Raw genomic sequence first — 26,404 nt, forward strand, 5'->3', positions numbered from 1 at the left:
TGAGAGAGGGAGAGAGAGAGAGAGAGAATTTTTAATATTTATTTTTTAGTTATCGGCGGACACAACATCTTTGTCTGTATGTGGTGCTGAGGATCGAACCCGGGCCGCACGCATGCCAGGCGAGCACGCCACCGCTTGAGCCACACCCCCAGCCCTTCATTGCGTTTTAACAGAGGCTACATTTTCATAGATACCTCAGAAAGCCTTTGCATAATAAAAGAACAAATAAGCTTAAAGTAAGGGCAAAATAATGAACACCAATATTGTAAGATATAATTAAAAGTCAATATTAAAAGTTCTGTAAAGGCTTGGTCATAAGATAAATTCTTGATTTTGATGACATGTCACGATGAACCAAGACATTTGTTGGAATCATTATAACCATTTGAAGTATTATTTTAGAGATGAGTTTGTTTTTTGTTTTATGATTTTTTTTTTTTTAAGTAGCATATACTGTTTTATTCAATCAGCACATATATTTTGAGTGCCGACTGTGAACCAGGAGCAGTGTCATAGACATTTGGGACTGAATGGCTGAATAGATAAGCTTTGTTCTATGCTGATGTATAGCTACAGGATTAAGTCTTGTTTTTGATTTATATTTAAAAACATTTGTGATAATGTTGGTTTTCTTGCCCTGAATTTTTGATTCATGAGATTCAAATATAAAGACATCATAGTAACATTCAGATGGCTAGCAGGCAACATGTGTGAATGCTTGAAATATGCAATAAAATTTTAGTTTTTATATAGTTTTGGCTGTTTGAAATAATGTGACCAGCTCTGTAGGCACAGCTAGCCATATTCATATGGATGGGAATACTAGCATTGCTAGTAGTAGTCAGTAACAATGGAGATACTAAAATGTATGTAGATTTATACATTGTTAAAAAGCAATTTCCATAGTGAGATTTAAGGGGTGCTAGGGGGTTAGACACATGTTTCGTTGTTTCTTTTATAAAGTAGGAATGTCCAAGATCCAGAATTTATCTCTTGTGTGTGCTCTACTGTGCTATGATTTCCTTTAGAAAATCTTGGTGCCCAAAATGGTCTTTGATCTCTTCTGAAGCGATTCAGAGAATTTTAGTTTGTGCTAAATTCTTTCTTCTCCATTAACATGTCACCTAAAAACATACCAACATTTTTTTTTTTTTGGATGAACACACAGTATCTTTGTTTATTTTTGTGAACACACAGTATCTTTGTTTATTTTTATGTGGTACTAAGGATAGAACCCAGTACCTCACACATTCGAGGCAAGTACTTTACCACTGAGCTACAGCCCTAGCCCCAAAACATACCAACATTTTATGTTCAGTATTTAATAGGTGAATAATAGTAACCTGCATTACAACATTTGATAAAGTTTAATTAAATAACTAGGTAATATTCATGGACTCTAATACTGATTTAGCTAAATAATTTGACCTAACTAGATGATATTCATGGATTATAACACTGAATAGGTGAACCAGTTTATTATAGGCATATAGACTTGGGAATGATTGAGATTTTAAATGAATCTTGAATAATGTTCATTTCAGAAGGTTATATAGTACATAAAGGTCTTAGGTTCCACTGGTTTAATAAAAATGACTTCTGGGTCTTATATATTGCTATACCTACGAGTATTATTCGATTAATAATTTTGTATCAAATACTTTTAAGATATTTTTGTTAGAAAATATTGATTCAAATACCTAATTTAGCTGGTTCTTTTTGTTCATAAAATATCTAAGAAGCTTTTGATTTTAATGTTTTAAATTTTGAAATGAAAAGTAACCTGTGTTTTCATTTTAATTTTATCATAGCCCCGTGCCGATCCCATTCCAATATGTAGCTTCTGTTTGGGAACTAAAGAATCAAATCGCGAAAAGAAGCCAGAAGAACTCCTGTCTTGTGCAGATTGTGGCAGTAGTGGTAAGTTATACTTTTTGTGGGTGTTCTTGGTGTATGTTTTTGTTTGTTTTTATTTTGTGGTACTGGGGATTAAACCTAGGGCTCTACCCTGAGCTATATTCTGACCCTGTATTGTTTTTTTATTTTGAGGCGGGATCTCGCCAAGGTGCTGGGACTGACCTCAAACTTAAGATCCTTCATCCTAGCCTCCAAAATCACTGAGATTATAGGTGTAACACTTGCACCTGGAGCTTTTTATATATTTTGTAAGTGATTTCCCAGTTTTGAAGCTGAATGCAACTGGAAGCACTTTTGTTTTATGTAATCTGAAGTCTCAAGTGACATGTGATTTGAAGTTTATGCTATTTCACATCATGACACCAGCTGGTAAAATGTAATATTACAACCCAGTTTTGACCAACTCCAAAAAAAGGGGACAGAATTCTGGAAACTATAACATTTGATTCAGTAAATCATCAAGCATGTAACCAGGCATGATTTCACCCACCTACATTCCTTGAAACTTGGGAGGCTGAGGCAGGAGGACCAGGCTTTACACTTTGATGAGACCCGGTCTCAGCATAAAAATTATGGATTTGGCTCAGTGTTAGAGTGTTTGCCTAGCATTCTTGAGGCCCAAGGTCAAACCATGTATACTGCCAGTAAACAACAAAAAACAAAAACAAGCAAACCCCAAAACATTAGGCGAGAAAGAAATTTAGATTGCCTTGAATAAGACAGGAAAAGGGTACTGTGTACAGAAGATGATGCTAAAATCAAGGAATTGCTGGATAGAAACACTGGGTTGTTGGCAAAGTATAGAACCCCAGGTGCTGTCATGGTAGGTTTTACCTCTGTCTTTTTCTTTCTATCAGATTTTAAGTTTTGCCTCTAGTTTTGTAATGAAAATTTAAATCATGCTTACATTTTAAAAAAATTGTTTTATTAGCCATTCTTCCTTTTGAGGGGGAGGGGATGCTGGGGATTGAACCCAGGGCTTTGTGCATCTGAAGCAAGCACTTTACCAACTGAGCTATATCCACAGTCCTCATTCTTCCTTCTTATAAGCAGGTAATAGTTACGTTGCCTAGGTGAAAAACACACTCATACTAAGTGCTAGTTATTAGGGTTTTTTTTTTTTTTTCCTTTGTTGGTTTTTTGGTTTTGATGCTAGGGATTGAACTCTGGGCCTTGTACATGCTAAGCATGCATTGTGTCCCTGGACTACACCCTGAGCCCAAGAGTTTAGAATATTAATCTTTTCATGTTAATCTTTAAGACTTTTCCCCTAGAGCTTACTGAAACTTCCTTCTCAAATGTTATTTTAAAATTCACGGCCAAAGGCCATGGGTGGGGCGTTACTCAGTGGTGAAGCACTTGCTTAAGTGTGCTCAAGGCCCTGGGTTGAATCACAGCACCAAAACATGTATATAAATTGATGACCAAGTATTTCTCTAGTTATAGCCATCTTAAGAAACAATAAACCTTCATGGGAGTATAGCTCAATGGAGCTATAAGTAAAATTTTAGTTTTTATACAGTTTTATTATTAATAAAAATCCAAGCCCCAGTGTCATGATATCTGTTTGTGCAGAACAGAGTATGCCTCAGAGTGCTGGGCTCTGGGTCTGCAATGGGATCCAGTTCAACACCCAGCACCATTAAAAGCAAAAACAAACACAAAACTAACCTTCAAAACACTGTACTATACTGTCACTCTTATTTAGGAAGTCTTATAATGCAGTGGCTAAGAGGACATTGAAGAACAAACCACAGTCCAGTTCCTACACCTTGAGGTAGTTACTTAACCATTCTAAGCCTCAGTTCCTCGTGAAAAAATAGGGGATGATAGTAGCAACTACCTCTTGGATTTCATGTGAATTAAATGAGAGAACATGAGTAAATAATCTAGCACAGGGTGTATAAGAACTGTGGTAAGTGTACTATAAATGTCAGCCATTGTTATGATTTGGCATGTTTGATATTGTTGTCCTTGATTACTGTAAGTAATTTAAAATTTTATCATCATTTATGACAGCTGCTTGATTGTTGGGTAGAGGAAATATTCCACACTGAGAAAGGAATGATTCTTATTCCTCATATGAAGTTTTAACTTGATAGGTCCTTTGCCGTTCAGCAGCTTCTTGGACCTGATGTGGAGTGGAGAGCCTTCGGAATAAGACATTTCAAACCCTGCTTGAAAAATGCATTCCGACAGTCTTTTTGATGGACTTTACAGATTCATTAAAATTCTTTTACCTGGCCATGGTATCATGGATAGTGACAAAAGGGCATGGAAACATTATCTGTGTGTTCAGTTTAATAAATTTCAATCCTACAATCTCCCTATTCTGTGCTGGTGAGGTAGTGCCTCACTCATCAGTTCTGACTCTGTAGTTATCTTTTGGGTTTTCTCATGAGGCTTTCTGAATGAATTATTCTTTTTTGTAACTGCCTGATCAATTCTTTGGCATTCACTTGTCAAGGGGTTTACCTGTTGTGATTTTTAAGGTGGTATTTTAAAAATACATTTCATTGTCTTATTTTCTTGGTGTGTTTTTCTGAGTACCTAGACAGATGTACTTACAGATGTACCTACAGATGTACTTAAATGTAGGAAGAAAAGTTCCCTTCATATATTTCCTTACTTCTGGTGATATGCTTACTTGCAGGTAAGGCATCTGAGATCATTATCTTCTCGATTATAACTTCAGGGCCTCCTTTACAGGGTATCAAGGTGTAATTCTAAACACTAGACCCCCGACTTTCTGATGTAATCAATCTCCTTTTGTCTTTCTGGGCTGAAGACTTGCCAAGGGGAGGTCTGATCTCTTTTACACTTTGAGGTCACTGAAAATTCCTTTCCTCTGAGGCTTCTTTTTTTTTTTTTTTTTTTAATTTTAAATATTTATTTATTTAGTTTTCGGCGGACACAACATCTTTGTATGTGGTGCTGAGGATCGAACCGGGCCACATGCATGCCAGGCGAGCGCGCTACCGCTTGAGCCACATCCCCAGCCCCCCTCTGAGGCTTCTTACTTTTTCAGGATCAGCTAGGGGTCTGTCAGTAATGCAACATTATTTTCTGAAAAATTGCTCCTGTTTTCCTTTCAACAAATGGAGATGAGTGGTTGAGGATACTGTCTAGAAGGTTTCTGTATCCAGAATCATCTTGTTAGACTCTTCCTCTGCCTTCAGGTAGAGAAAGCCAGTGGCTATGGAGTCAAGGTGTGGGTCATGGCAGAAATCCACGCCCCAGTGTCATGATATCTGTTTGTGCAGGACAGAGTATGCCTCAGAGTGCTGGGCTCTGGGTCTGCAATGGGATCCAGCTCTCACATGGAGATTCACTTCATCTTCCTGCATGTTCTCTGCCAGCCTGGATTTGGCTCCATTAGTGAGAAAAAACTTTTGTTCCTTACTCAGTGAAATGCTTTGTAGGCATTTACTTCATATGGTATATCAGATGCATGAACTTTGTTGTTTATTCCTCTTTAAATTGAAGGGTCAAAATAAAATATGGTTAATTTTAGGGAGTTGGGGATTCTTGTAGTTTTATTGTTTTGTTGTAAACAAAGAGAAAAGAATATGATATACCACTTGCCTCAGCAGTGTCCTCTGATAACAATGGAAGCTCCTTCATCACAGTCCAATCCAGCATCTCAAGTGGGATTTACAGATTGGTTGGCCTCCCTGAGTTGGCCTTGTGAAGATGGCTGCTTTCTCACACTCAGAACAATCCATTGGTTCTAGGATTAAATTGAGACTGTTGGTAATGATCAAAGGGATCCCTAACATAAGATGTTTATGTGAAAAAAATAGTCACAGCGGTATAAAACCAGAAAATATGGATGCGATCCAAATGGAAGATCATTCTGAAATGTGTTTTCCATATGTGCCCAGCCCTTTTTAGTCATCTCTGTCTGAAGTACCATTTGTATGATGTCACATTTAGACTCTGCTTAGATTTCAGAGATGTAAGTAATAAATGTTTCCTTCTGCTTACATCATAAAAAAAAAAAAAAAAAGCCAATTTGACATTTCTTTATTTTTAAGGTGACTCCGTGCTACAAATGGTCAGAATTTATTGTTTTTCCTGATGGAAGTTTTTTTTTAAAAAAAATTATTTAAGTTTATGTGTAGTGAAAATGTGAGGGTGATTACACATAGTTCAGGGAGCTCCAAATGTGGTGTCCCCAGCCAGACATTTGTCCATTTGTCTTCTGCTGTTTGCTGGCTGTGTAACTGCAGTTTTCCTGATCTGTACAATGGGAAGTGTTGTGTCTGCACCCTGCATCCACAGAGCTGTTGTGAGGATCCAATGAAATAATGATATGAAGATTTTATTATATATTATATTACATTATATCAGTTAGTGTAAAACATTAGACAAATGTGAAGGATTATTCTAGCCACTAATAAGAATGTGGGAACCATCAGATAGTTTTCAGGTCTGTGGAAATGTTGAGACTAGGAAGTGATTTTACTTGACTTTCATGGATCAGCCTACTTTGAAATTAACACTGTTATATTCTCTTTGCCTCATTAAGACCAAATTATCTTTAATTAGGTTCACATAAGTATTAGATATTATACCAAATGAAATTTTGTGTCTGCTGCTCAGATTGCTGGGTGGTTAAATCTTACTTACAGATGAGTTGTGTGCATGTGTGTTTTCAAATTAGCAAATCTAAGATAAGTGTACAGTTCAAAATTACAGCATCATACTAAGTGGAAGCTCATTGAAGCGGGAGGCAGAGAAAAGGCTGCTGTGATGCAGCTGGGAAAGGGAGAAAAATTCCTTTTGTGTAGTAAGGGAGGACCAGCCAAGTGTAGGATGAGTCCATCTCTGGAGAGCTGGAGTCTTTCCTGGGGTTGTCTTTTGTGTGTGTGTTAATCCTGGGAAAGGAAAACAGCAACAACAGCAACAAACTTCCATGCATTCTGCTCCTAGAAGGAGCTGGTAGGTACCATCTCTGAGTACATGGATATGTTAAAAAAGGGGGAGGGCTGGGGATGTGGCTCAAGTGGTAACGCCCTCGCCTGGCATGCGCGGGACGCTGGGTTCCATCCTCAGCACCACATAAAAATAAAGATGTTGTGTCCACCGAAAACTGAAAAATAAATATTAAAAAATTCTCTCTCTCTCTCTTTAAAAAAAAAAAAAAAAAAAAGGACACTGATTTCTTAAGGTCATTGTGTGAAAGTTCCCAGGGTTTGGTTGGTTAATCATCCATTTCACAAGGAGTAGATACAGACTGAATCATTAGGTTGGAAAAGAGTCACTTTACTAGAGAGAATTCCAAAGAGGAATAAGTATGGAGGCAGGGAAGAAAGTGAGCCCCATTCCCATCCTATCCTGAAAAGCTCAAAGCAGGATCGACTGTCACCTAAAGGGAGAAACAGAGAGTAGTAATCTGCTTCTAGCCTATTATTTCATTAAAATAGTGCTTGTCGGAGTTAACAGTGACCTCTAAGCAGGAAAATCTAATTAATGGGCACTTTTCTGGTCTTTATCAAAATCTAATTGATGTCTTTCAGTCCTCACCAGATACTCCCCTTAGTCACAGTTGACCTTGTTGAGAATCTTTTCTTTTCTTGAAATGCTTTCATAGGGGACTGGGGGTATAGCTCAGTGTCAGAGCACTAGGTAGTTAAATCTTACAGATGAGTTTTGTGCATGTGTGTTTTCAAATTAGCAAATCTAAGATAAGTGTATAGTTCAAAATTGCAACATCATACTAAGTGGAAGCTCACTGAAGGCCCTGGGTTGGATCCCTAGCACCACCAAAAAGAAAAAAAGAGGAAAAAAAGGTGGGGTGGGGAGAAAGGAAGAAAAAATGAATTAAATGTTCTCTTTGGCTTTTGTGTTACCACATTTTCTGTTTTCTCTACCGCTTCCTTCCATGACTTTTGTTAGCTCCTTGTCTTCTCTTTGTCCCCTACATGTTTCTTCAGAATTCTGCCTGTGGCTGTTTCTTAGTTTACCTTATAGCCTATCCTGAGCTCTGAACCCTTAATTTCATGCCTTCAGAATGTATCCACTTGTCCATTCATAGCTGCCTCAAGGTTAATATCTAAAACAGCTCATCAACCTTGAGTTGCTCCTTCCTCCCCCAAACAACTACAACAGTAACAGAAATCTCAGCCTAGAAACAATGTCTTGCTTCTCCAGTAAATGGGACACCATTAGCCACTCATTCAGTGACACAAAACTGGAAGTTTCTAGTCACCCTGTTTTCTATTCTCTCATACCAAGGAATCATCAAAAGTCCTTTGAATCTGCATCCTAATGTGTATCCTGTATCTTAAATATATCCATGCATCCATCTCCACTAGCCCCACTCAAGATCGCTATTACTATAACCTAAATCTAATATTGATTTTCTTTCTTCTCATTCATTTTTCATACTGCAAGCTAAGTTACCTTTTTAAATTATACATCTGATCACAGAATTTTTCCATGGCTACCAATTACTCTTAGGAAAAAAATCCATGTTTTTCATATAGCCCCCCAAAACTCTTCTCCATTGGATTCCTGTTAACTGTATCCTACAACACTATCCTCTTCATATTCTGCATATTAATTATATTGATAACTTTTCTCTCCTCCTTTGTACCATGTTCCTTGCTCCTCCTGTGTATGCCATCTTACCCCAGCCCTGTCCCTCCTCTGCAGAATCCCACCCACTTGCACTTATCCTTTGATTAGGGAGGACTTCCTCTACCCTCCTGCTAGCTTCTCCCATATCTGTAAACCTCGCCATAGCCAGGCATTGGCCCTAATTTTTGTTCAGTGTCTGTCTTTGCTGCTAGACCATATGATCCAAAGGAGTGGGAATCGTGTATCCTTTTCCTCCCTGTGTCTCCAGTTCTCATTAAATATTAAGTGGAAGGAAGGATAGTTGGACACATAGATGGTCAGATAGTCTGTTCAAGGGGCTCAGTGTCTTTGTCTTTATTAGTTTTCCATTGCTGCTGTTAGCAAATTACCATGTGTATATTGGTTTAAAACAACATGTTTATCATCTTACATGTGTAGGGCAAAAATCCAAGAAGGGATTCACCAGATTACCATCAAAGCACCGGGAGGACAGTGCTCCTCTCTAAACAGTCTTCAGGAAGGGCTGGGATGTGGCTCAGTGGTAGAGCACTTGCCTCACATGTATGAGGCACTGGATTCGATTCTCAGCACCACGTAAAAATAAATAAATAAAATAAAAGTACTGTGCCCATCAAAACTAAAATAAATAAATAAATAAATGGTCTATGGGAAGACCCAGGTCCTTGCTAATTTGGGTTGTTGGCAGGGTTAAGCTCCTTGTGTTTGTAGATAGAGATCCCCATCTTGTCAGATGAAGGCCCTTCCCAGCTTTTAGAGGCTACCCCACCCCCACCCCCACCCCGTCCTTGGCTTGTGGACCTTTTCCTTTGTCTGCACAATCTGCCATGACAGGTGGAGTCCCTCTCATGCTTTGAACCTCTCCTCCTCCTTTTTTATCTTGTCTGTCTAACCCAGCCAGTAAAGGTTCTCTGCTTGTGTTTTTGTGATTGGTTAGACCTTAGATATTCTGGGATAGTTTCCCCATGTCACATTCTGTACCCTTAGTCACATCTGTAGTCACACCCTTTTGCCATGAAAGGTAATGTATTTACATGTTATGGGCATAAATATCTTTCACACCTCTTATTCTATCTACTACAGAGCATGTGTTTTTTTTCTTCCACAGTACTTTCTCCAAAAATCATTCCTACTGGTTTATGGTTCCATTGGTACTTGTTTAATTTTAAACAGTAGTTCTTTGGTTTTGCTAGATAAAACTATTGTTGAGCTCTGAATGTGTTTGTATAAGAATGAATGAATGAATGAATACTTATTGTGATTGTCAATTTGATAAATTGCAAACCACAGAGTAAAACTAACTTCAGAAAGACAAACTACCATGAATTGTGTCATTAGAGAGAATAAGAATTTTTGAGAAAATTGTCAAGTTTATGGAATGGCTAAATAGGAAGTAAGGAATTACAGTATCGACAGTATCATTTCCCTTTATCCTACTACTATAGATTATATAATATATCAAACTCAGTTATAGTCTTTTGTGTTATTTTGAAGTTGACTGTGAGAAAATCAAATGGAAGTGTTTCTTCATCCCTCAGCATCTTTTACAAAATCATAGAAATTTAGAGCTGGAAGGGATCTATGGCTAATTCTCTTGAGCTAAATAAGACTGTAGCCTAAAGGAAAGATAAGCTGAAGATTTTAGAATTTGATATGGTAGCTTAACTAGTAGTAGCTTGAGACATAATATCACTTGAAGTGAGAGAAAGCATTAAGAAGGAGAATATTTCTTTCTCTTGATTGAAAATGAAATCCAGGAATTTTCAAAATGTATAATTATTAAAAAGACTGTTTCATAGGATATCTGGTAATAAATAGTAAGCTATAATATGATGTGAATTACCTTAGTTACTGAATATTAAGCTACAAAGTACAAAAGCAGACTTTAATGTAGAGAAAAATTCAGTGCATGAAATTGAGGTCATATGTGCTAGTGATGTATGACTTACAGGAAGTAATAAAAAATGGGGGAAAAGAATAAATGTTATATGTTTAAGCTGATGGGACCCATATTAAGGGTGGAATTTAAATTGCTGTTTTTTAAAAGTGGAATTTTCAGTCCCCTTTCTATGTAAGGGGGAGGAGAGATTCTGATCAAAGTAGACCTCTTCCCTTCCCCCTCTTAAACTTGAGAAGCAGGCTGTCTTTGTTTGCCATTCTTAAGCAAAGAGAGAAGATTGATAACATTTTTATATATTTAAACCTTTAAACATTTTTCTTCCATTCATTTGAATTAGAGAAGCCCTTGTAAAAGAATGTCAGAGGTTAAATACATCTGCCTAGGTGTCTCTCCTGCCTGAGGTCCTAATCCTCTGACAGTATTTTCTCAACATCTGAAATACAGATGTTTGAACTTTTTTTTTTTTAATTTGGGAATTGTGTGCTTTTATTAGCAGTATTGATGATTGATTTTGAATGTTTTTACTTCAAAAAGCCAAATCTCCTGGTGGGTAGAATTTTATGAAGCACCTGTTAAGTTTTAAGGAGGAGGACCTTTTTGGAAGCGACCCAAACTACATATTTAAACATTGAGGCTGCCAAAGTCAGGAAATTATAAAACAGTTTTTAAATTACAGAATCTGCTTTTTTTTTTTTTAATATTACCCTCTCAGATTTCTTTTTCAACTTGGTTGTGAGTTCTTTCACATGGGATTTACTAATGTTCTTACCATTTAAAGACCAGATTCAAAAGCTTAACATTAACCTTGGAGATCTCCTTTGGGTTATGTGATAAAAGACCCTCTGATTTTAACCTAGGCTCACACTCCCTGTACCACGGGCAGTTGTCTCTCATGGGAGCCAGGCTAGTTCCTTTGCTTGTTGGATTCTCTGGTTGCCCTTTAGCAGTAAGACTTGGTGTGTGTGGTGCTGCTAAGAAAAAAGTTCTCAGAATGGGGTGGAAAAGCTCAGTGCTCAGAAAAATGGTAGACATCTCCTGAGGATATCCTTCTTGACTTGTTTCTTTTGACCTGAATCTGTCATTTTTTTGACTCTCAAATTCACCCTGTCTGCTCCTCCTTTCAGAATTCAAACTGCGTGATCCAGGGGCAACATGGCTTTAGCATATTCTTGGTCTGGCCCAGCAATGGATGTTCTTTGTACACTTTTGTATGGCATTTTAAAATTTTAATTATATTTCATTGAGCATTCCCAGCTTTTTTTTTTTTAAGTTTAAATCTGTTATTTTAAGTTGTATGATCCCATCACACAGAGAGAGCAGTTGTTTGAACTTAATTACCCTCTCCCAGTGCAACAATCCAGGAGCTATGGGTAGGTGGTACTTGATGAAGGTGGTGTTCAAGAGATTTTACAGAAAAACAGAACACTGGCTGAGTTCTTCTTGTCCTCAAGTTCTCAAAAGCTTTGTGGTTGGAATTGGTAAAATTTCCAAATTTCTCTTAGGGGAAGCAATTGTATGGTCATTCTGTTATATTCTGTTATGTATTGTGAAAGAAGGCAAAGAAAATCTATAATTTGAATTCTCTGATCTTTTTAAATTTTAAATTCCTAAGGTTCATTTGTTGGCCAGCAACTGTCTATTAAATACAAGGAATGGGAGTTTAAAAAAATTCTAAGGCACCATTCCCATAAAGCAATTTGCTTTTTATTCTTATAGGACACCCATCCTGTTTGAAATTTTGTCCTGAATTAACAACAAATGTAAAGGCCTTAAGGTGGCAATGCATCGAATGCAAGACATGCAGTGCATGTAGAATCCAAGGCAAAAATGCAGTAAGTATGATTCTCAGTAGTCCATCTCCAGGTAAATTAATTTTTAGTGTTAAGGTTTCTCTCTCTCTCTCTTTCTCTCCTCTCTTCTCTGTCTCTCTTAAAAATACAATGTTGCTATCTTTTTAAAATTTTTAAAAATATTTGTGAGTCAAACCACAAGTGGGAAGTTGGTGCTACTTCATTATATTTTATTATTATTAATCTGGCAACATAAGAATTTTTGGCATTTTACAGTTGGTTTCAGTCTCAATTAGCTCTAATATGTTATATTACAGGATAATATGCTTTTTTGTGACTCCTGTGATAGAGGATTCCATATGGAGTGCTGTGACCCACCACTTTCCAGAATGCCAAAAGGTGAACTTTTAAACAATGTTAAAAATGTATTTTATTATATACTTGTCCTGATGTCTGGCACTTTAGAAGTATACAGGTTCCTTAAGTATTTTTCTATCCCCCCACCCCATCCTCCAGATGCTTATAGATTGCAAATAGAAACAAATAAAAGCATTTTATTTGGGGGTAATTTATATTAAAAAAAAAAGATTCCTGTTCAGATCTAGGAATGAATAAAAGGCCACCTCTTTCCCCAAACCACTTCTCCATTAGAATGAATTTGGATTGTGTAGGTCAAAAGTTCAGGACACGCTCTATATTATTCAGTATAATATTTACAGGTAAGAAATTTTGTGTTTTCAAAATTCCTGATGATAATGATGACTTCAGTGTCTCACAACAGGAAGCCATCATCATTTTCATGTCCAGTTGTTGATATTTTTAATGTGAGCATTTGAATGATCTTGTGTCTGACAAAATGTGGGTTTTCTTCTTTGTTTATTGTGTAAGTCAACCTAGCTGAGCTTCCCCCCACTCTGTGTTGCAGTATATTAAACATTTAAAATTGCCTTTGCCTTTTTATTACAAAATGTATACATTTACATCACAGATGATATAGAAAACACAGAAAAGAAGTAGAAAGAAAAATCAACTGTAAATTCCTTCTCTGATTCCATACACCCTTTAAAAAGAAATAGAGCATTCTATGTGTGTTTTGGTACCTTATTTTTCCCTCTCTCAGTAATAGATTATAAGCATTCCCACATCATTAAATGTTCTCCTAAAATATTTGATGAATTATATGAACTGCGTAGTATAGAGCAGGGATTACAGACCTGGTGACTGTGGACCACAGATATGCTTTGTTGACGCAATATTTTAAAATTTGTGAATTTGAGTTTTATAGGTGGGATATGCATTGCATTATTTTGCCACAATCTCATTACTCCCTATTGTCTTATGTTCTCGATTTCTTCAGTTTGTATACAACTGAGAGACTTCCTTGAAAGTATTTGATTTTGGGTCCTCTTGTATAAATGAGGCATAATTTATTATTTAGACAATCCTCTATGATAGATATTTTAAATGTTGCCAGTTTTTTCCTAAACTAAATTCCTAGGGTAGTAATTGTATACAAAGGCTACATACATAAAAGGCTATATCATTTTTCACACTAATCACCATTATATGAGAATCCCTGCTTCCCTGTATTATGACCAACACTCACCACTACAGCATTGAGTGTAAAAACACTTAAAAAAAATTTAACATTTCTATTTTTTAACCTATTTTATAATAAAATAATGATGTATGATATTTTTTTTTGGTACTTAAAGGGCTTTTTTATGTTTGATTATTGGTTGGTTGTATATCTTCATTTGTAAAGTACTTATTTTTATCCTTTAATATTTTTCTATCGTGTCTCTTACCTTTTCTTTCAGATTTACAGAAGCTTTTTTTTTAAATGTAGTCAAATTCATGAGACTTTTTATTTATGGCTTCAGTTTTAAATGTCAGTCATGTTTGGAATATATAAAATATTCACATATTTTTCCAAGTACTTATAACATTTTTTTACATTATAATATTCATCTGTCTAGAATTTATTTTTATAAGGGATTAGAAATAATTATTTTCCTTCCAGATAATTTATTGAATCATTTCATCCTTTCCCTACTGTATGAAATGTGACCTTTCTTATATGCTAAACATATCTATAGGAGTCAGTTGTTCTGGTCCTTTTAGTTCCTATATTCATTGACCTATATCCTTATGCTAAATGTATAATTTTAATTATTTTTTTTAATATTTTATTTTTTAGTTGTACACCAAAGCTTTGTTTTATTTATTTATTTTTATATGGTGCCTGAGGAACCCAGGGCCTCGCACATGCTAGGCAAGCGCTCTACTGCTGAACCACAACCCCAGCCCATATAATTTTAATTATTATTAGCTTCATTGTACTTAAAATTTTAAGCACTTAATTTTTTTTTAATTTAAAAATTCTATATTATACTGGTCATCATTTTTAGTTTTAGAAATATCCAGAAAGAGATGATAAAAAAATTTTTTTCTAGTCATTTTCAAAAACTGGTTGACTTGAAAATGTCTATCTTCAAATGAAAAGAAATATAATAACTGAAATGGGTTAGTTTTCATGAGTGTTTATGTGGTGGTGAGAAGCTTAGTGACATGTTCCGAACAGCTTTAGGGAAGGGTTCTGGGATAGGGCAGCCTCTGCTCTTAGCACCTTGACTCCTGGGAAGCTGACCTTCATTGATAGCTGCCTGAGGAGAATGACCCACTTTCTGGAGTAATGTTCTACATGCAGGCCTCCTTGGGCAGCTTATTACAGCTGCAGTTTATATTTAATATCTTCTTCTAAGATGAAACATTAAAATATTTTTCTCATATATATATTAATTCAGGGATGTGGATTTGCCAAGTCTGCAGACCAAAGAAAAAGGGAAGAAAACTACTTCATGAGAAAGCTGCACAAATAAAACGACGATATGCAAAACCCATTGGACGACCGAAAAATAAATTAAAGCAACGATTGTTGTAGGTTGAGATCTTATCAAAAGAAATCTTTTATGTTGTGCTTTTAAATGTAGGTGATCGTATCCCCCTTAAATTCACTAGACTTTTTTAGCATCATTTTTCCAAACTTAAAGGATAAGGAATATTTCTCCTTTACATCAGCTTTGGAAATTTTTTGAAATAACATTTTTTAATTACAATTGGCATTTTGGGGTCTTCTGTTGGTAGTAACCTTGATATTAAGTGACATTTTTCAAGTAGTAGAATGAAAGCAGAATATAAGATTTGGAAATAGTCATTCAGCCTTCTTTATTACTGGCTGAGTACTAAAAGAGTTTAATTATATAAATATTTTCATAATTTTAAAACAAAAAAGAAATTTGTTCATGCCTATGGTAAATCTCTTTTGTCACTCCAGATAACATTTTGGAAAAATGCCTTGCTCTTCTGATGCTAATTTATAGTGTTATAACTTTTGAATATCCATTTTCCAAAATGGGAACTTCTGAGAAATGCGCAATGACTGTTTGTCACCAAAGGGTTAGACAAGGGCATTTAGTAAGGGCACATGTGTGAGGACATACAGATAATACATTTGTAGCAGCAGATCTACTGATATCCTACTTCTACCATCCTGTTGCCATGTAATTTCCATTAAAGCCCAGTAGAACATTTAGCAAGTGTTAGTTGGAAAAATTAAGACAGGAAGTGAAAGGAATATATTTCTAACCTGTATGAAGTACAGATTTGACTTTCAGTATTAAATATTTACAAATGAAATCAGTAAACTTGTGTATTTAGCAGTTCTGCTAATAGACTGTCACCATACCATCTCTTTAGGCTTAGTGAAAGGGTCATTGCCATTTAGAATGCTACTTGCTTATTTAATATTTTTCCCCTAACTTTACCTAAAGTAGTTCACTATATTACCTACACTGAAAAGAGTAGTATCTTTTTTCACTTTATCTCACAAAAGAAATATATGAAAAAAATGCAAGGTTGTTCCAAGAGTTTTCTATGAAACTTAATAAAACCATTTTACTGCTAGACATTTTTAAATGGAGGGGTTTTTCTTGTTGTTGTTGTTGTTGTTGACTTCTAAAGGCAAACATTAAAACATATTTGTGAATAAAATCTTTTATAGTAGTATTATTTGAAGTAGAAATTATGTTTTTGCATTCATCCTGGGTAAGCATTGTTCTTGAAATGGGACTGTATCCTCAGGGCCCAATTTTAAAAACCAAATTAGGATATAAACTTTCTAAACAAAAGACACAGCTGAAAATTGCATCTGGCACCAATCCTAACTTTTTGTTTGTCCAAAATTGTCCTTTGAGCTTAGGAATTTTTAAGACAGTCTAGGGAGTTTTCCTTTTTACATGCTTTATAAGCATATTATCCTTTTTGGACAATCGATTCCAGATACAGTCCAAATACTGCATTCTGATGTGAAACATTTTAGACTAGATGAGTTGTTTGTTGGTAATCCTTGCTGTGTTAGAGATTTTCAGTGTTCACTGGATTTGGCTAAGCTAATGACATCAGGCAAAGTTCCTGGCAGTTGAACCACCTCAGATGAGCCTGGTAGATATTGGTTCATTCAATATTTGTGTGTAAGACGACCTATTTATAATAACTTAAAAGATATGCAATTTAATATCATATCATTTTTCAGGCTTCCATTTCTCCATTATTAGCCTTCAGCCAAATTAATACTTTTGAAAGTGCATTCCTGCGTCCTGGCATTGTCATAATACACATGCAAGTGTTTCTATTCTATAAAACTCTGCTAGTTTCCCAACCCTGGCCTGAGATGAAGGCAGTCAGCTGCTGTTCACATTGGTGGCTGTGCTAGTGGAATGGCCTCCCATGGCAGTACAGACAGAGCCCAGCATCACCTGAAATGAGATATCAGTCAGAACCAGGGGGCAAAGATTCTGATGCCAAGTGTCTGATAATGACCATGGTAAATGTGCTGCTTCTCCACCAGACTTTCCATGTCATGTCTGACCCGCTGTAGCTTTTCTTTAATCATTTCTTCAGTTTTTTGCTATTGTTGTCCTTTTTTCAGCAATATTTTATGCTGTAATTAGTTGTCTTCTCTCCTATGAGAGTATTATTGGCTATTTTATCATCCTAAGCATAAACTGCTGAGAGGAAGAGGATATCTTTTTCTGTGTTTTTTTTTTCCATAGTATAAACTTACAGACATACACAAATTCTACTTATACAAATTTCCAATTGAATTAAAATTGCTTTTAACTAGAGATGATAAGCTTATTCTTTTGCTTCTAGGTAACACATATGACTTGCTTCCTCTAATACTTTAAAAAAAAAACATTTCAGGAAATCATAATTACTTGTGACAACACAAGGGATAACTTGTTTTTATTTAATTATAATGAAAGCATTGAGTGTTCCTTAGTCTCTCCAAAATTTTCCTTCTTTATATTGCCTTTGGGTCCACCTGGATTTTTCCAGTACCTGTTAGATGGGCCCTGGGAGAATCATGATATGCAAATGTAGTTGCTGTTAGTTTTTTTAGCAAGAGAAACATCTAGGTGGTGGCACACACACAAAAACAGTTCTCAGGGTTGCAATTCAGTTTCTTAAGATTAAGCGCATTGAATATGCATTCGAGTTGCTATAAATTTGTTTTTAGATACCTTTATAATTCTATTAAATGCTGATACTATTCTCTAAATTTTTGCCTAGGTCTGTAACCAGTGATGAAGGATCCATGAATGCATTCACAGGAAGGGGGTCACCTGGTAGGGGTCAAAAGACTAAAGTCTGTACCACACCTTCATCTGGTCATGCTGCATCTGGGAAGGACTCAAGCAGCAGATTGGCTGTTACAGACCCCACTCGGCCTGGTGCCACCACCAAAATCACCACCACCTCCACCTACATTTCTGCCTCTACACTTAAAGTTAACAAGAAAACCAAAGGGCTCATTGATGGCCTTACTAAGTTTTTTACACCATCACCTGATGGTCGCAGATCACGAGGTGAAATAATAGACTTTTCAAAGCACTACCGTCCAAGGAAAAAGGTCTCTCAGAAACAGTCATGCACTTCTCATGTGTTGGCTACAGGTACCACACAAAAGCTAAAACCTCCACCTTCTTCACTTCCACCCCCAACCCCCATCTCTGGTCAGAGCCCCAGTTCACAAAAGTCCAGCACTTCCACTTCTTCTACCTCTCCCCAGAGTTCTTCCAGCCAGTCCAGTGTGCCCTCCTTTAGCAGTCTTACTAATAACAGCCAGCTGAAGGCACTCTTTGATGGACTTTCTCATATCTATACCACTCAGGGACAGTCTCGAAAAAAGGGACACCCAAGTTATACACCACCCAAACGTATGCGTCGTAAAACTGAATTATCTTCCACAGCAAAATCTAAAGCCCATTTCTTTGGAAAAAGAGATATTAGAAGTAGGTTTATTTCTCACTCCTCCTCCTCTAGCTGGGGGATGGCTAGAGGACGTATTTTTAAAGCAATTGCTCACTTCAAGCGAACAACTTTTCTTAAAAAGCACAGGATGCTAGGCAGATTAAAATATAAAGTGACCCCTCAGATGGGGACCCCCTCACCAGGGAAGGGGAGCTTGGCAGACGGAAGGATTAAACCTGATCAGGATGATGGTAAGCAAAAGGTCAAAGCTCCAACCAAACCTGCGCCCCGTCCCTTTCTCCCCAACCCCCCAAGAAATAAATAAATAAATTCCTATTTGTCACATAGGTCTTAGCTATTTCTCTTGTTCTCACTTCACTTTCATACAGAAGCAGTTAAACTTTGACCTTTTTCTAATGCTGACTAAACCTCCAAAATGTTGTTTTTCCAACTAATACTCTCCCACCTTTTATTATTTATTTCCATTCGTAGTGACACTAGGACCCCCAGATGCCTTCATAGCGTGCTTATGGCTTTGTAGTCCCGCATGAGTAGCCACTGTCATGCTTCTGCCATGTTCTCTCCCATGCCGCCTCTTCAGCCACAGTGCCATTTGGTCGTGTGCTGTCGGTGCTTCCAACGGGGTATTTTAGCTCTTCATTTCCCTTTGCTCCATTGCTCTCTCATGACAAAGTTCATCCTGCTTCCGTCTCAGCAAAGCCTGATCTGTGATTCTGTGAAGTGTGCATTTGGATTTGAGTGTGTCTGTGTGTGTATCCACCTTAGGAAGGAACCTGATTTCATAATTTCATTGGACAAATTGGCCCATTACATTTGCTACCCTTTATACAACAAAAAAGCAAAGATATGTCATTTGGACAAAGTGGTAGATTTTATGATCTCAAAACTGATATGGGAATGCTGTAACTAGACATTGATATGACTTCTAATCTTGGTTGAAAAATATGATTTTGCTTTGTATTGCTCTTACTTTCCCTCATGTTTATTAAAGTTCTAAAAAGAAGACAGTGATTTTTTTTTTTTTTTAAATTGGGTTTAGGAGGGAAAGGATACTGCGGGATCTGTGAGCAGTGCTTAGATGTAGCAGCTTAAAATGCTATAAAAAGAAAGAAAGAAAAAAAAAGGAAAGATCCCTATTTGCCCACTATGCTAATTTGATACCATTTGGTAATATGTGGCGGTTTCTTGTGATTCAAGTCAGTGAATACACTTTCTGCTGGTTTTAAACAACAGATACTGAAATAAAAATAAGCATCAAGCAAGAAAGTACAGACGTAAATGTGATTGGAAACAAGGATGTCGTTACTGAAGAGGATTTGGATGTTTTTAAGCAGGCCCAGGAACTTTCTTGGGAGGTAAGGCCAGGATACCAAATTAGAGTGATAAAAGTAACATGCAGCATGCGGCTGCTAACTATTATTATGAGATGACTGTGTTGATTTTACAGAGCACCCACATCAGTATCCTTTGTGGTCTATAACTGTTAAACCCATTTTTTTGACTGTACATATAAAAGCAATGTTTTTTTTGTTTTTATTTTTTAGAATTTTCTACACACTTAACGTAAAAAAAGACTCAACTTGTCTCACAAAATAGATAAGGCAAATTTTGGAAAAGTTTTTCTAGATGTGAATAGATTTCTAATTATTTTTGCCTGAACTTAGAAAACAACAATTTAAAATTGTTACTGAAAAGAACATTACATTTCAGTTTACCGATGCTTTTTCCGACACAGATGGCCAGCCATATGAAAAATGTCTCATATTTTTAACTCTTTGGCATCAATGAAAGCAATATTATGTTTCATGATCAGTTCAAGTCATTTTTATTTTTACTAACATTTCTACTTAAAATGTTAACTATTTAAGTTGTCAAACATTGAAAGGTAAGACTATTGCACTTCTCAAAGCCAAATTTGTTAAGAGTTGTGAATTTTTTGTCAGCAGACTACATTCAGTTTCTATAGACATTTTAGGGTAGAATCCCCCCCCCCCAACACACACACACATTTCTCTTTTTTGTGAGGATAGTATCTTCTGTAGGCTTTTAAACTTTATTTTTAGTAGTTACTGATGGGGCTAAAATTTTCTGATAGCCTTTACCTGAGGAGCTATTGGCTATTTGCATTCCTCATTCTGCTGCTAACTGGATGTATTGGTTGTCTTTTGGCTAAAATAATACCAAATTTCCCTCACACGGGTTTTGATTTAATGATAAAACCATTTGAAGTCCTTAAATATTACCCCTCCCCTTTTTTCTTAAAACTGCCTTATGGCATTAATGTATAAACGAACCAAGAACAGGCCATTATCTGAAAGATACCGCTAAATCTAAAGCTCTTTCATTACAACATGGTAAGACTGGCTTTTTTGTTGAAGAAATATTTCTTGTTCTCTGGTAGGCACTGTACAAGAACCTGGAACTACCACAGGGAATCAAGCCAGCAACATTATTAACCTTGTGTAGCTTACTACACGAGCATAAGGGAAATAAGAAGGGATACACTCCGCTGCACATGTCACCATTGATTATTTAATTGTAGTAGAGGAACAGGGAACTGTATAAGTGTATAAGAATAGCTGCATAATCTTGTAATGTAGTTTTAATGCATCGCAACAGATTGTTAATCCAGTTCTATAGACATTTTGTATATTTACATCATACTTATTTCCTAGCTTTGTCATATTGTAATCCTTAGAATACTACACAGTTTATCTTTGAATCTTATACAAAGGTGATTCTTATATCATGAGGGCCTAAAGAGTGTTTTTTAACAACGTGAATTACCATTCTGGTCTCAATAGGTTTATTTATTTTTTAAAATATTTTTAGTTGCAGATGGACACATTACTTTTGTTTATTTAATTTTTTTATGTGTTGCTGGGGATCTTCCATGCAGGGCAAGCGATCTACCATTGAGCCACAACCTAGCCCTTAATAGGTTTTGATAGGTTCTAATGATAAAACCAAAATATAAGTGAAGTATTTTCTTAGTATTTTTATTTTTATCATTTTTTTATTCTTTCTTTCTGTCAGAAAATAGAGTGTGAAAGTGGGGTGGAAGACTGTGGCCGGTACCCTTCCGTAATAGAATTTGGGAAATATGAAATCCAAACCTGGTACTCTTCGCCTTACCCACAGGAATATGCAAGGTAATGGAATAAGCCTAGCAGTCTGTTTATGTGAGAAAGGAAAACTCTCAGTGCTAAAGCAGGAATGAAGGGATTTCATGAACTACTTCTTAAATGATTTCATTTGCCAATACCTTTTTGTAGTTTCTTATTGTATGTAAATACCTTAAACTCTTTAATTATCAAGCATTAAAATTTGGCCTAATTAGCCATTTTAAAGTATTTGATAGAGTTTCTTCTCTACTTCCCTTTTTCATTTTTCTATTTAGGGCTATGATTTTTGATTTATTTATTTATTTTTGCGGCGCTAGGGATTGAACCAAGGACCTTGTGCCTGTGAGGAAAGTACTCTGCTGACTGAGTTACATCCCCGCCCCTATTTTTTTTAAACATTTTAGATGGACACAATACCTTTATTTTATTTATTTATAAGTGGTGCTGAGGATCGAACCAGTGCCTCATATGTGTGAGGCAAGTCTTTACCACTGAGTCACAACTCCATCCCTAGGGCTATGATTTTTATTTCTGATTTCTGACTTCTTTTTTTTTTTTTTAAGCTGTACTGAGGATTGAACTCAGGGCCTTGCACATTCTAGGCAAACTCTCTATCCGTAAACTATCACCAGCCCTTTTTGAAAATTTTTTTATTTTGAGACAGGATCTTACTAATTTCCCAGAGTCGCCTTGAACTTGCAATTCTCTTGATTCAGCCTTCCACGTTGCTGGGATTACAGGCATGCACCACTGCACCCAGCTTGGTTTCTGTCGTTTTATTTTCAAGTATTTTATCGAAATTTAACAAAAGAATTAAAGACGTGGGAAAGTATGGGATTGGGTAGCCTTAAGAGACCCTTCCCCACATCTTTTCTTTGAGAACTGTTTGTGAGTTAATTATTAAAAATGAAGAGAAAATGATGATATGAAAGTTTTCATTTGTATTTAGCTAAGATTAAGATATGAAATTGTCTTGGGTTGATGTACCTCAAGTGGGTATGATATGTATAGAATTCTTAAGATGTGCATCAGGGTACACTTTATTAGTACATTCTCAAATGTTTTAGCTTGTAAGTTTTGGATAGCCTGCTTTTCTTCTAGAATAGAATGTTACTATTTTCTTAATGAATCATGAAGTCTGGCCAATCCTGAAGATGGGAAGGGAGTTCTAGTGGCAAACTGAAGTGTCACGAGTTTTGTTTGTCTTCCCATCTTTACCACTTGTCTGTGTGTTTTGTATTTTTTTTTCTTCCTTTAGTGCGGGGGGACAAACACAGAGACTCATGCATACTAGCAAGTTCTCTACCACTAAGCTATATCCCCCAATTCTTGAACTTTTTTTTTAAAAAATTATTTGTTTATTTTTATGTGGTGCTGAGGATCAAACCCAGAGCCTTGCCCATGCTAGGTAAGCACTCTACTGCTGAGTCACAACCCCAGTCCCTCTTGAATATTTTTTATGTACCCGTTTTAATTTGTGTGGGTACATAAGCTATCTGACAGCTTTCAATAAAATATGAAAATTCATGCAAGATTTGAAATTATCTGTATCTGTATATCTCTTCTCAAAACATTTCTCCCCATTCATAAATTCCAAAGACCTTGCATGTTCTTCTGAACATTTTCTTGTAAATTCTAGCAATAGTCTATAAGCATGGAAAAGGTACAAATAAAAAGTGTTCTTAATTTTTAAGGTGGAAAAAACAGTAGGGCCAAGAAAACTGTTACTCAAAGAGATAGTGGAATTGGTTGAAAACAGATCATGTCTTTTGACTTTCAGTCCTATATTTACTGCTTTAGACCTCAAATGTGATTTTAACTTTAATTACCTCATTCAGAAGTGGAAATGAAAACAACTAATTTCTAGTTCTCCTCTGTCTCATAAGGATACAAATCATTTTTAAAAATTGTAAATTCACTTCTAAGTAAATGGTTATTACTTAGAGCACTAACAATAGATACTTGGAATTATGACATTGCATTCTTCTTCTTCTTCTTTTTTTGTACCAGGGATTGAACTCAGGGGCACTCAACTACTGAGCCACATCCTCAGCTCTATTTTATATTTTATTTAGAGACAAGGTCTTCAGTTGCTTAGTGCCTTACTTTTGCTGAGGCTGTCTTTGAACTCATGATTGTCCTGCCTCAGCCTACTGAGCCGCTGGGATTACAGGCATGTGCCACCACACCAAATTTTGTAAAATATGCATGGCCACCTTACGGGATGGCATCTTCGGTATTGATTTGCAGTCTGGGAGAGACTGAGAATTTAACCAGCAAAAGGGGCGCTTTACCACTGAACTACACCCCAGTCCCTTTTAAAATTTTTTCTTAAATTTTGAGACACCATCCCACTAAGTTGTTTGCAGGGCACTACTAAATGGCCCTTGCAGGCTTTTTTTTTTTTTTTTTTTTTTTAGTTGATGGACATAATGCCTTTAATTAATTTATTTATTTATTTATTTGCTTATTTACTTATTTATTTTGGGGTAGCAGGGATTGAACTCAGGGGCATTCCACCACTGAGCCAGATCACCAGCCCAATTTTGTATTTTATTAGAGAAAGGGTCTCACTGAGTTGCTTAGTACCTCACCATTGCTGAGCTTGGCTTTGAACTCATGATCCTCCTGTCTCAGGCTCCTGAGCTGCTGGGATTACAGGCATGCTTCACTGTGCCCAGCTATTTATTTTTATATGGTACTGAGGATTGAACACAGTGCCTAACATGTGCTAGCCAAGTGCTCTGTAACTGAACTACAACCCAGGCCCCCCCAAGCTTGGCTTTGAACTAGCAATCCTCCTGCCTCAGCCTTCCAAGTTTTTATGATTACTAGGCATGCACTACCACACCGAGCTCAGTGTTGATTTTAGAGTGGTGGTCCCAGGTTTGAAAGTTTTCTTTCAGTGGAATGTTGAATCCAGGGGCACTTAATTACTGACTCATATCCCCAGCCTTCCCTGGCATGTTTTTAAGGAAACAAATGATTTATTCCCAAAGTAAAGACAGCATGTATTATGAATTATATTGAAAGGTTGAATGTGTTGTGTATTATATTGTATGGTTGTTTTTACATTCTCTTTATGATTGCCTTTCTTTTTTCTTGACTATTTCAAATAATTCTATGACCTTTTTAGGACAGAGAAAACCAAACAATATTTACTCTCCTTTCTTGAACTATATAATCAATTTGATAGATTCTTTCATTTTTAAAATTTACAGATTACCAAAGCTTTACCTGTGTGAATTCTGTCTTAAATATATGAAAAGTAAAAATATTTTGCTAAGACACTCCAAGAAATGTGGATGGTTTCATCCTCCAGCAAATGAAATTTACCGAAGGAAAGACCTTTCAGTATTTGAGGTAAGCATGTGTAAATATAAAGCCACAGCCCTTTGAAACCTAGTATTACTAATTGTTGATTATGTATTTGTGATCAGTGTCTGGAAGGGACAAAGTATATTTAATTTTGGCACTGAAATCAGACTGCTCTTTTAAGTATCCCCATGTTTTAGAATGTTTAAGTAACCATATTAAGCAGCCTTTTAGATGGTTGAAGAATCCATACTTACCACATTAACTTTTTTTGTCTTCCCTGAACCACGTCTACACCAGATATATTCGAAGTGAAGTTATGATTTTCTCAGCTCTTTGTAAATTCCATTTTCTTTGTTGGAGAAATTAGCTTTGTTCAGCAGCTCCAGCCAATGTCTGGCAGGTGCTCACTCTTCCAGGGAATTGAGCAGCTGTATATATCTCCTCAATACACACCCACCTGTGTTTCCATCCAGTTCTTGGCAGGATGGATAATCCTTTTGGTGAGACCCTAGCAGATGTTGGGACTCACCCCCATCTGGGTGGATGACCACCCCTGGAGAACTCTACTGTTCACAGGAACCCTTTGTGGCCATATGTCTGTCATGGTGGGTTTTTTAGAAGACATTTGTGTTTTTTCAAAATTGATTTAGTGGGCTGGGGTTGTGGCTCATTGGTAGAGCGCTTCCCTAGCACACATGAGGCACTGGGTTCAATCCCTGGCACCATATAAAATGAAATGAAATAAAATAAAAGTATTGTGTCCATCTACAACTAAAAAAAAATTAAAAATTGAATTAGTAGCAGGTCTTTGCCTCTATATAGTTTCATTGTTTAATTGTATTTTTATTTTCAGTTTCAAGGCTCCAGTTTTGCTGAGATATTTGTTCCCTGAAGGCCTTATGTCTATCTTTTATATTTTTGTCTATGTCTGTGTTATTGTCTGTTATTGGCTTCTGCTTTCTCCTTTCTCTCTACTCCAGTTGCATACTTTTTTAAAATTTTCTTCTCCATTAACCATCTTGTTGTGCTGTTTTTCTTCCTGAGTACTCAGAACAAGCTTTCCTTATACAACAGACAGTTTTACTTTGAGTATAACATGTAGAAATACAGTTTTTACTTTGGAATTGTTCAGGCTGAAGTGTACTGTTTTGCCCCACAGTTCTTTTTTCTCTGCCCTATAGTACTGCCATCATGGTTAGTAAGAGAAGATCATGGATTTCTCACATGCAGGCTCTTTCTCTCAAGGTTTGGGCCCACTAGTTTTTACCAAGAATGATCAGAGAACACAGGATCCTCCATCTGTGGCTGATTTTTTTTTTTTAAACCTCTTTCTTGTAGTTCTATCAGGCTGTTTTGGCAAAATTGAAGAATGAAGGTTATTGTTGCTGAGTAGTTTTGATGATACATTAGTTCTT

General features: G+C 36.3%; 1 protein-coding gene across 4 annotated transcripts in view; it reads left to right on the forward strand.

Annotated features, from left to right (window-relative positions):
* Window positions 1-26,404, forward strand: part of Kat6b (lysine acetyltransferase 6B) — a 188,220-nt gene that overhangs the window by 118,245 nt on the left and 43,571 nt on the right. For 2 of the 4 annotated variants that reach the window (XM_076835259.1, XM_076835258.1), the window contains exons 4-11: window positions 1,812-1,920; window positions 12,137-12,252; window positions 12,528-12,609; window positions 15,018-15,150; window positions 17,845-18,776; window positions 19,780-19,901; window positions 21,583-21,698; window positions 24,893-25,034. In XM_076835259.1, coding sequence (XP_076691374.1) covers window positions 1,812-1,920; window positions 12,137-12,252; window positions 12,528-12,609; window positions 15,018-15,150; window positions 17,845-18,776; window positions 19,780-19,901; window positions 21,583-21,698; window positions 24,893-25,034 — 1,752 coding nt within the window. The remainder of the gene's footprint in view (window positions 1-1,811; window positions 1,921-12,136; window positions 12,253-12,527; window positions 12,610-15,017; window positions 15,151-17,844; window positions 18,777-19,779; window positions 19,902-21,582; window positions 21,699-24,892; window positions 25,035-26,404) is intronic. The other 2 variants (XM_076835260.1, XM_076835261.1) reach the window with 2 other exon arrangements.

Source organism: Callospermophilus lateralis, chromosome 15 (genome assembly GCF_048772815.1).
Source record: "Callospermophilus lateralis isolate mCalLat2 chromosome 15, mCalLat2.hap1, whole genome shotgun sequence".
Classification (NCBI taxonomy): Eukaryota; Metazoa; Chordata; class Mammalia; order Rodentia; family Sciuridae; genus Callospermophilus; species Callospermophilus lateralis.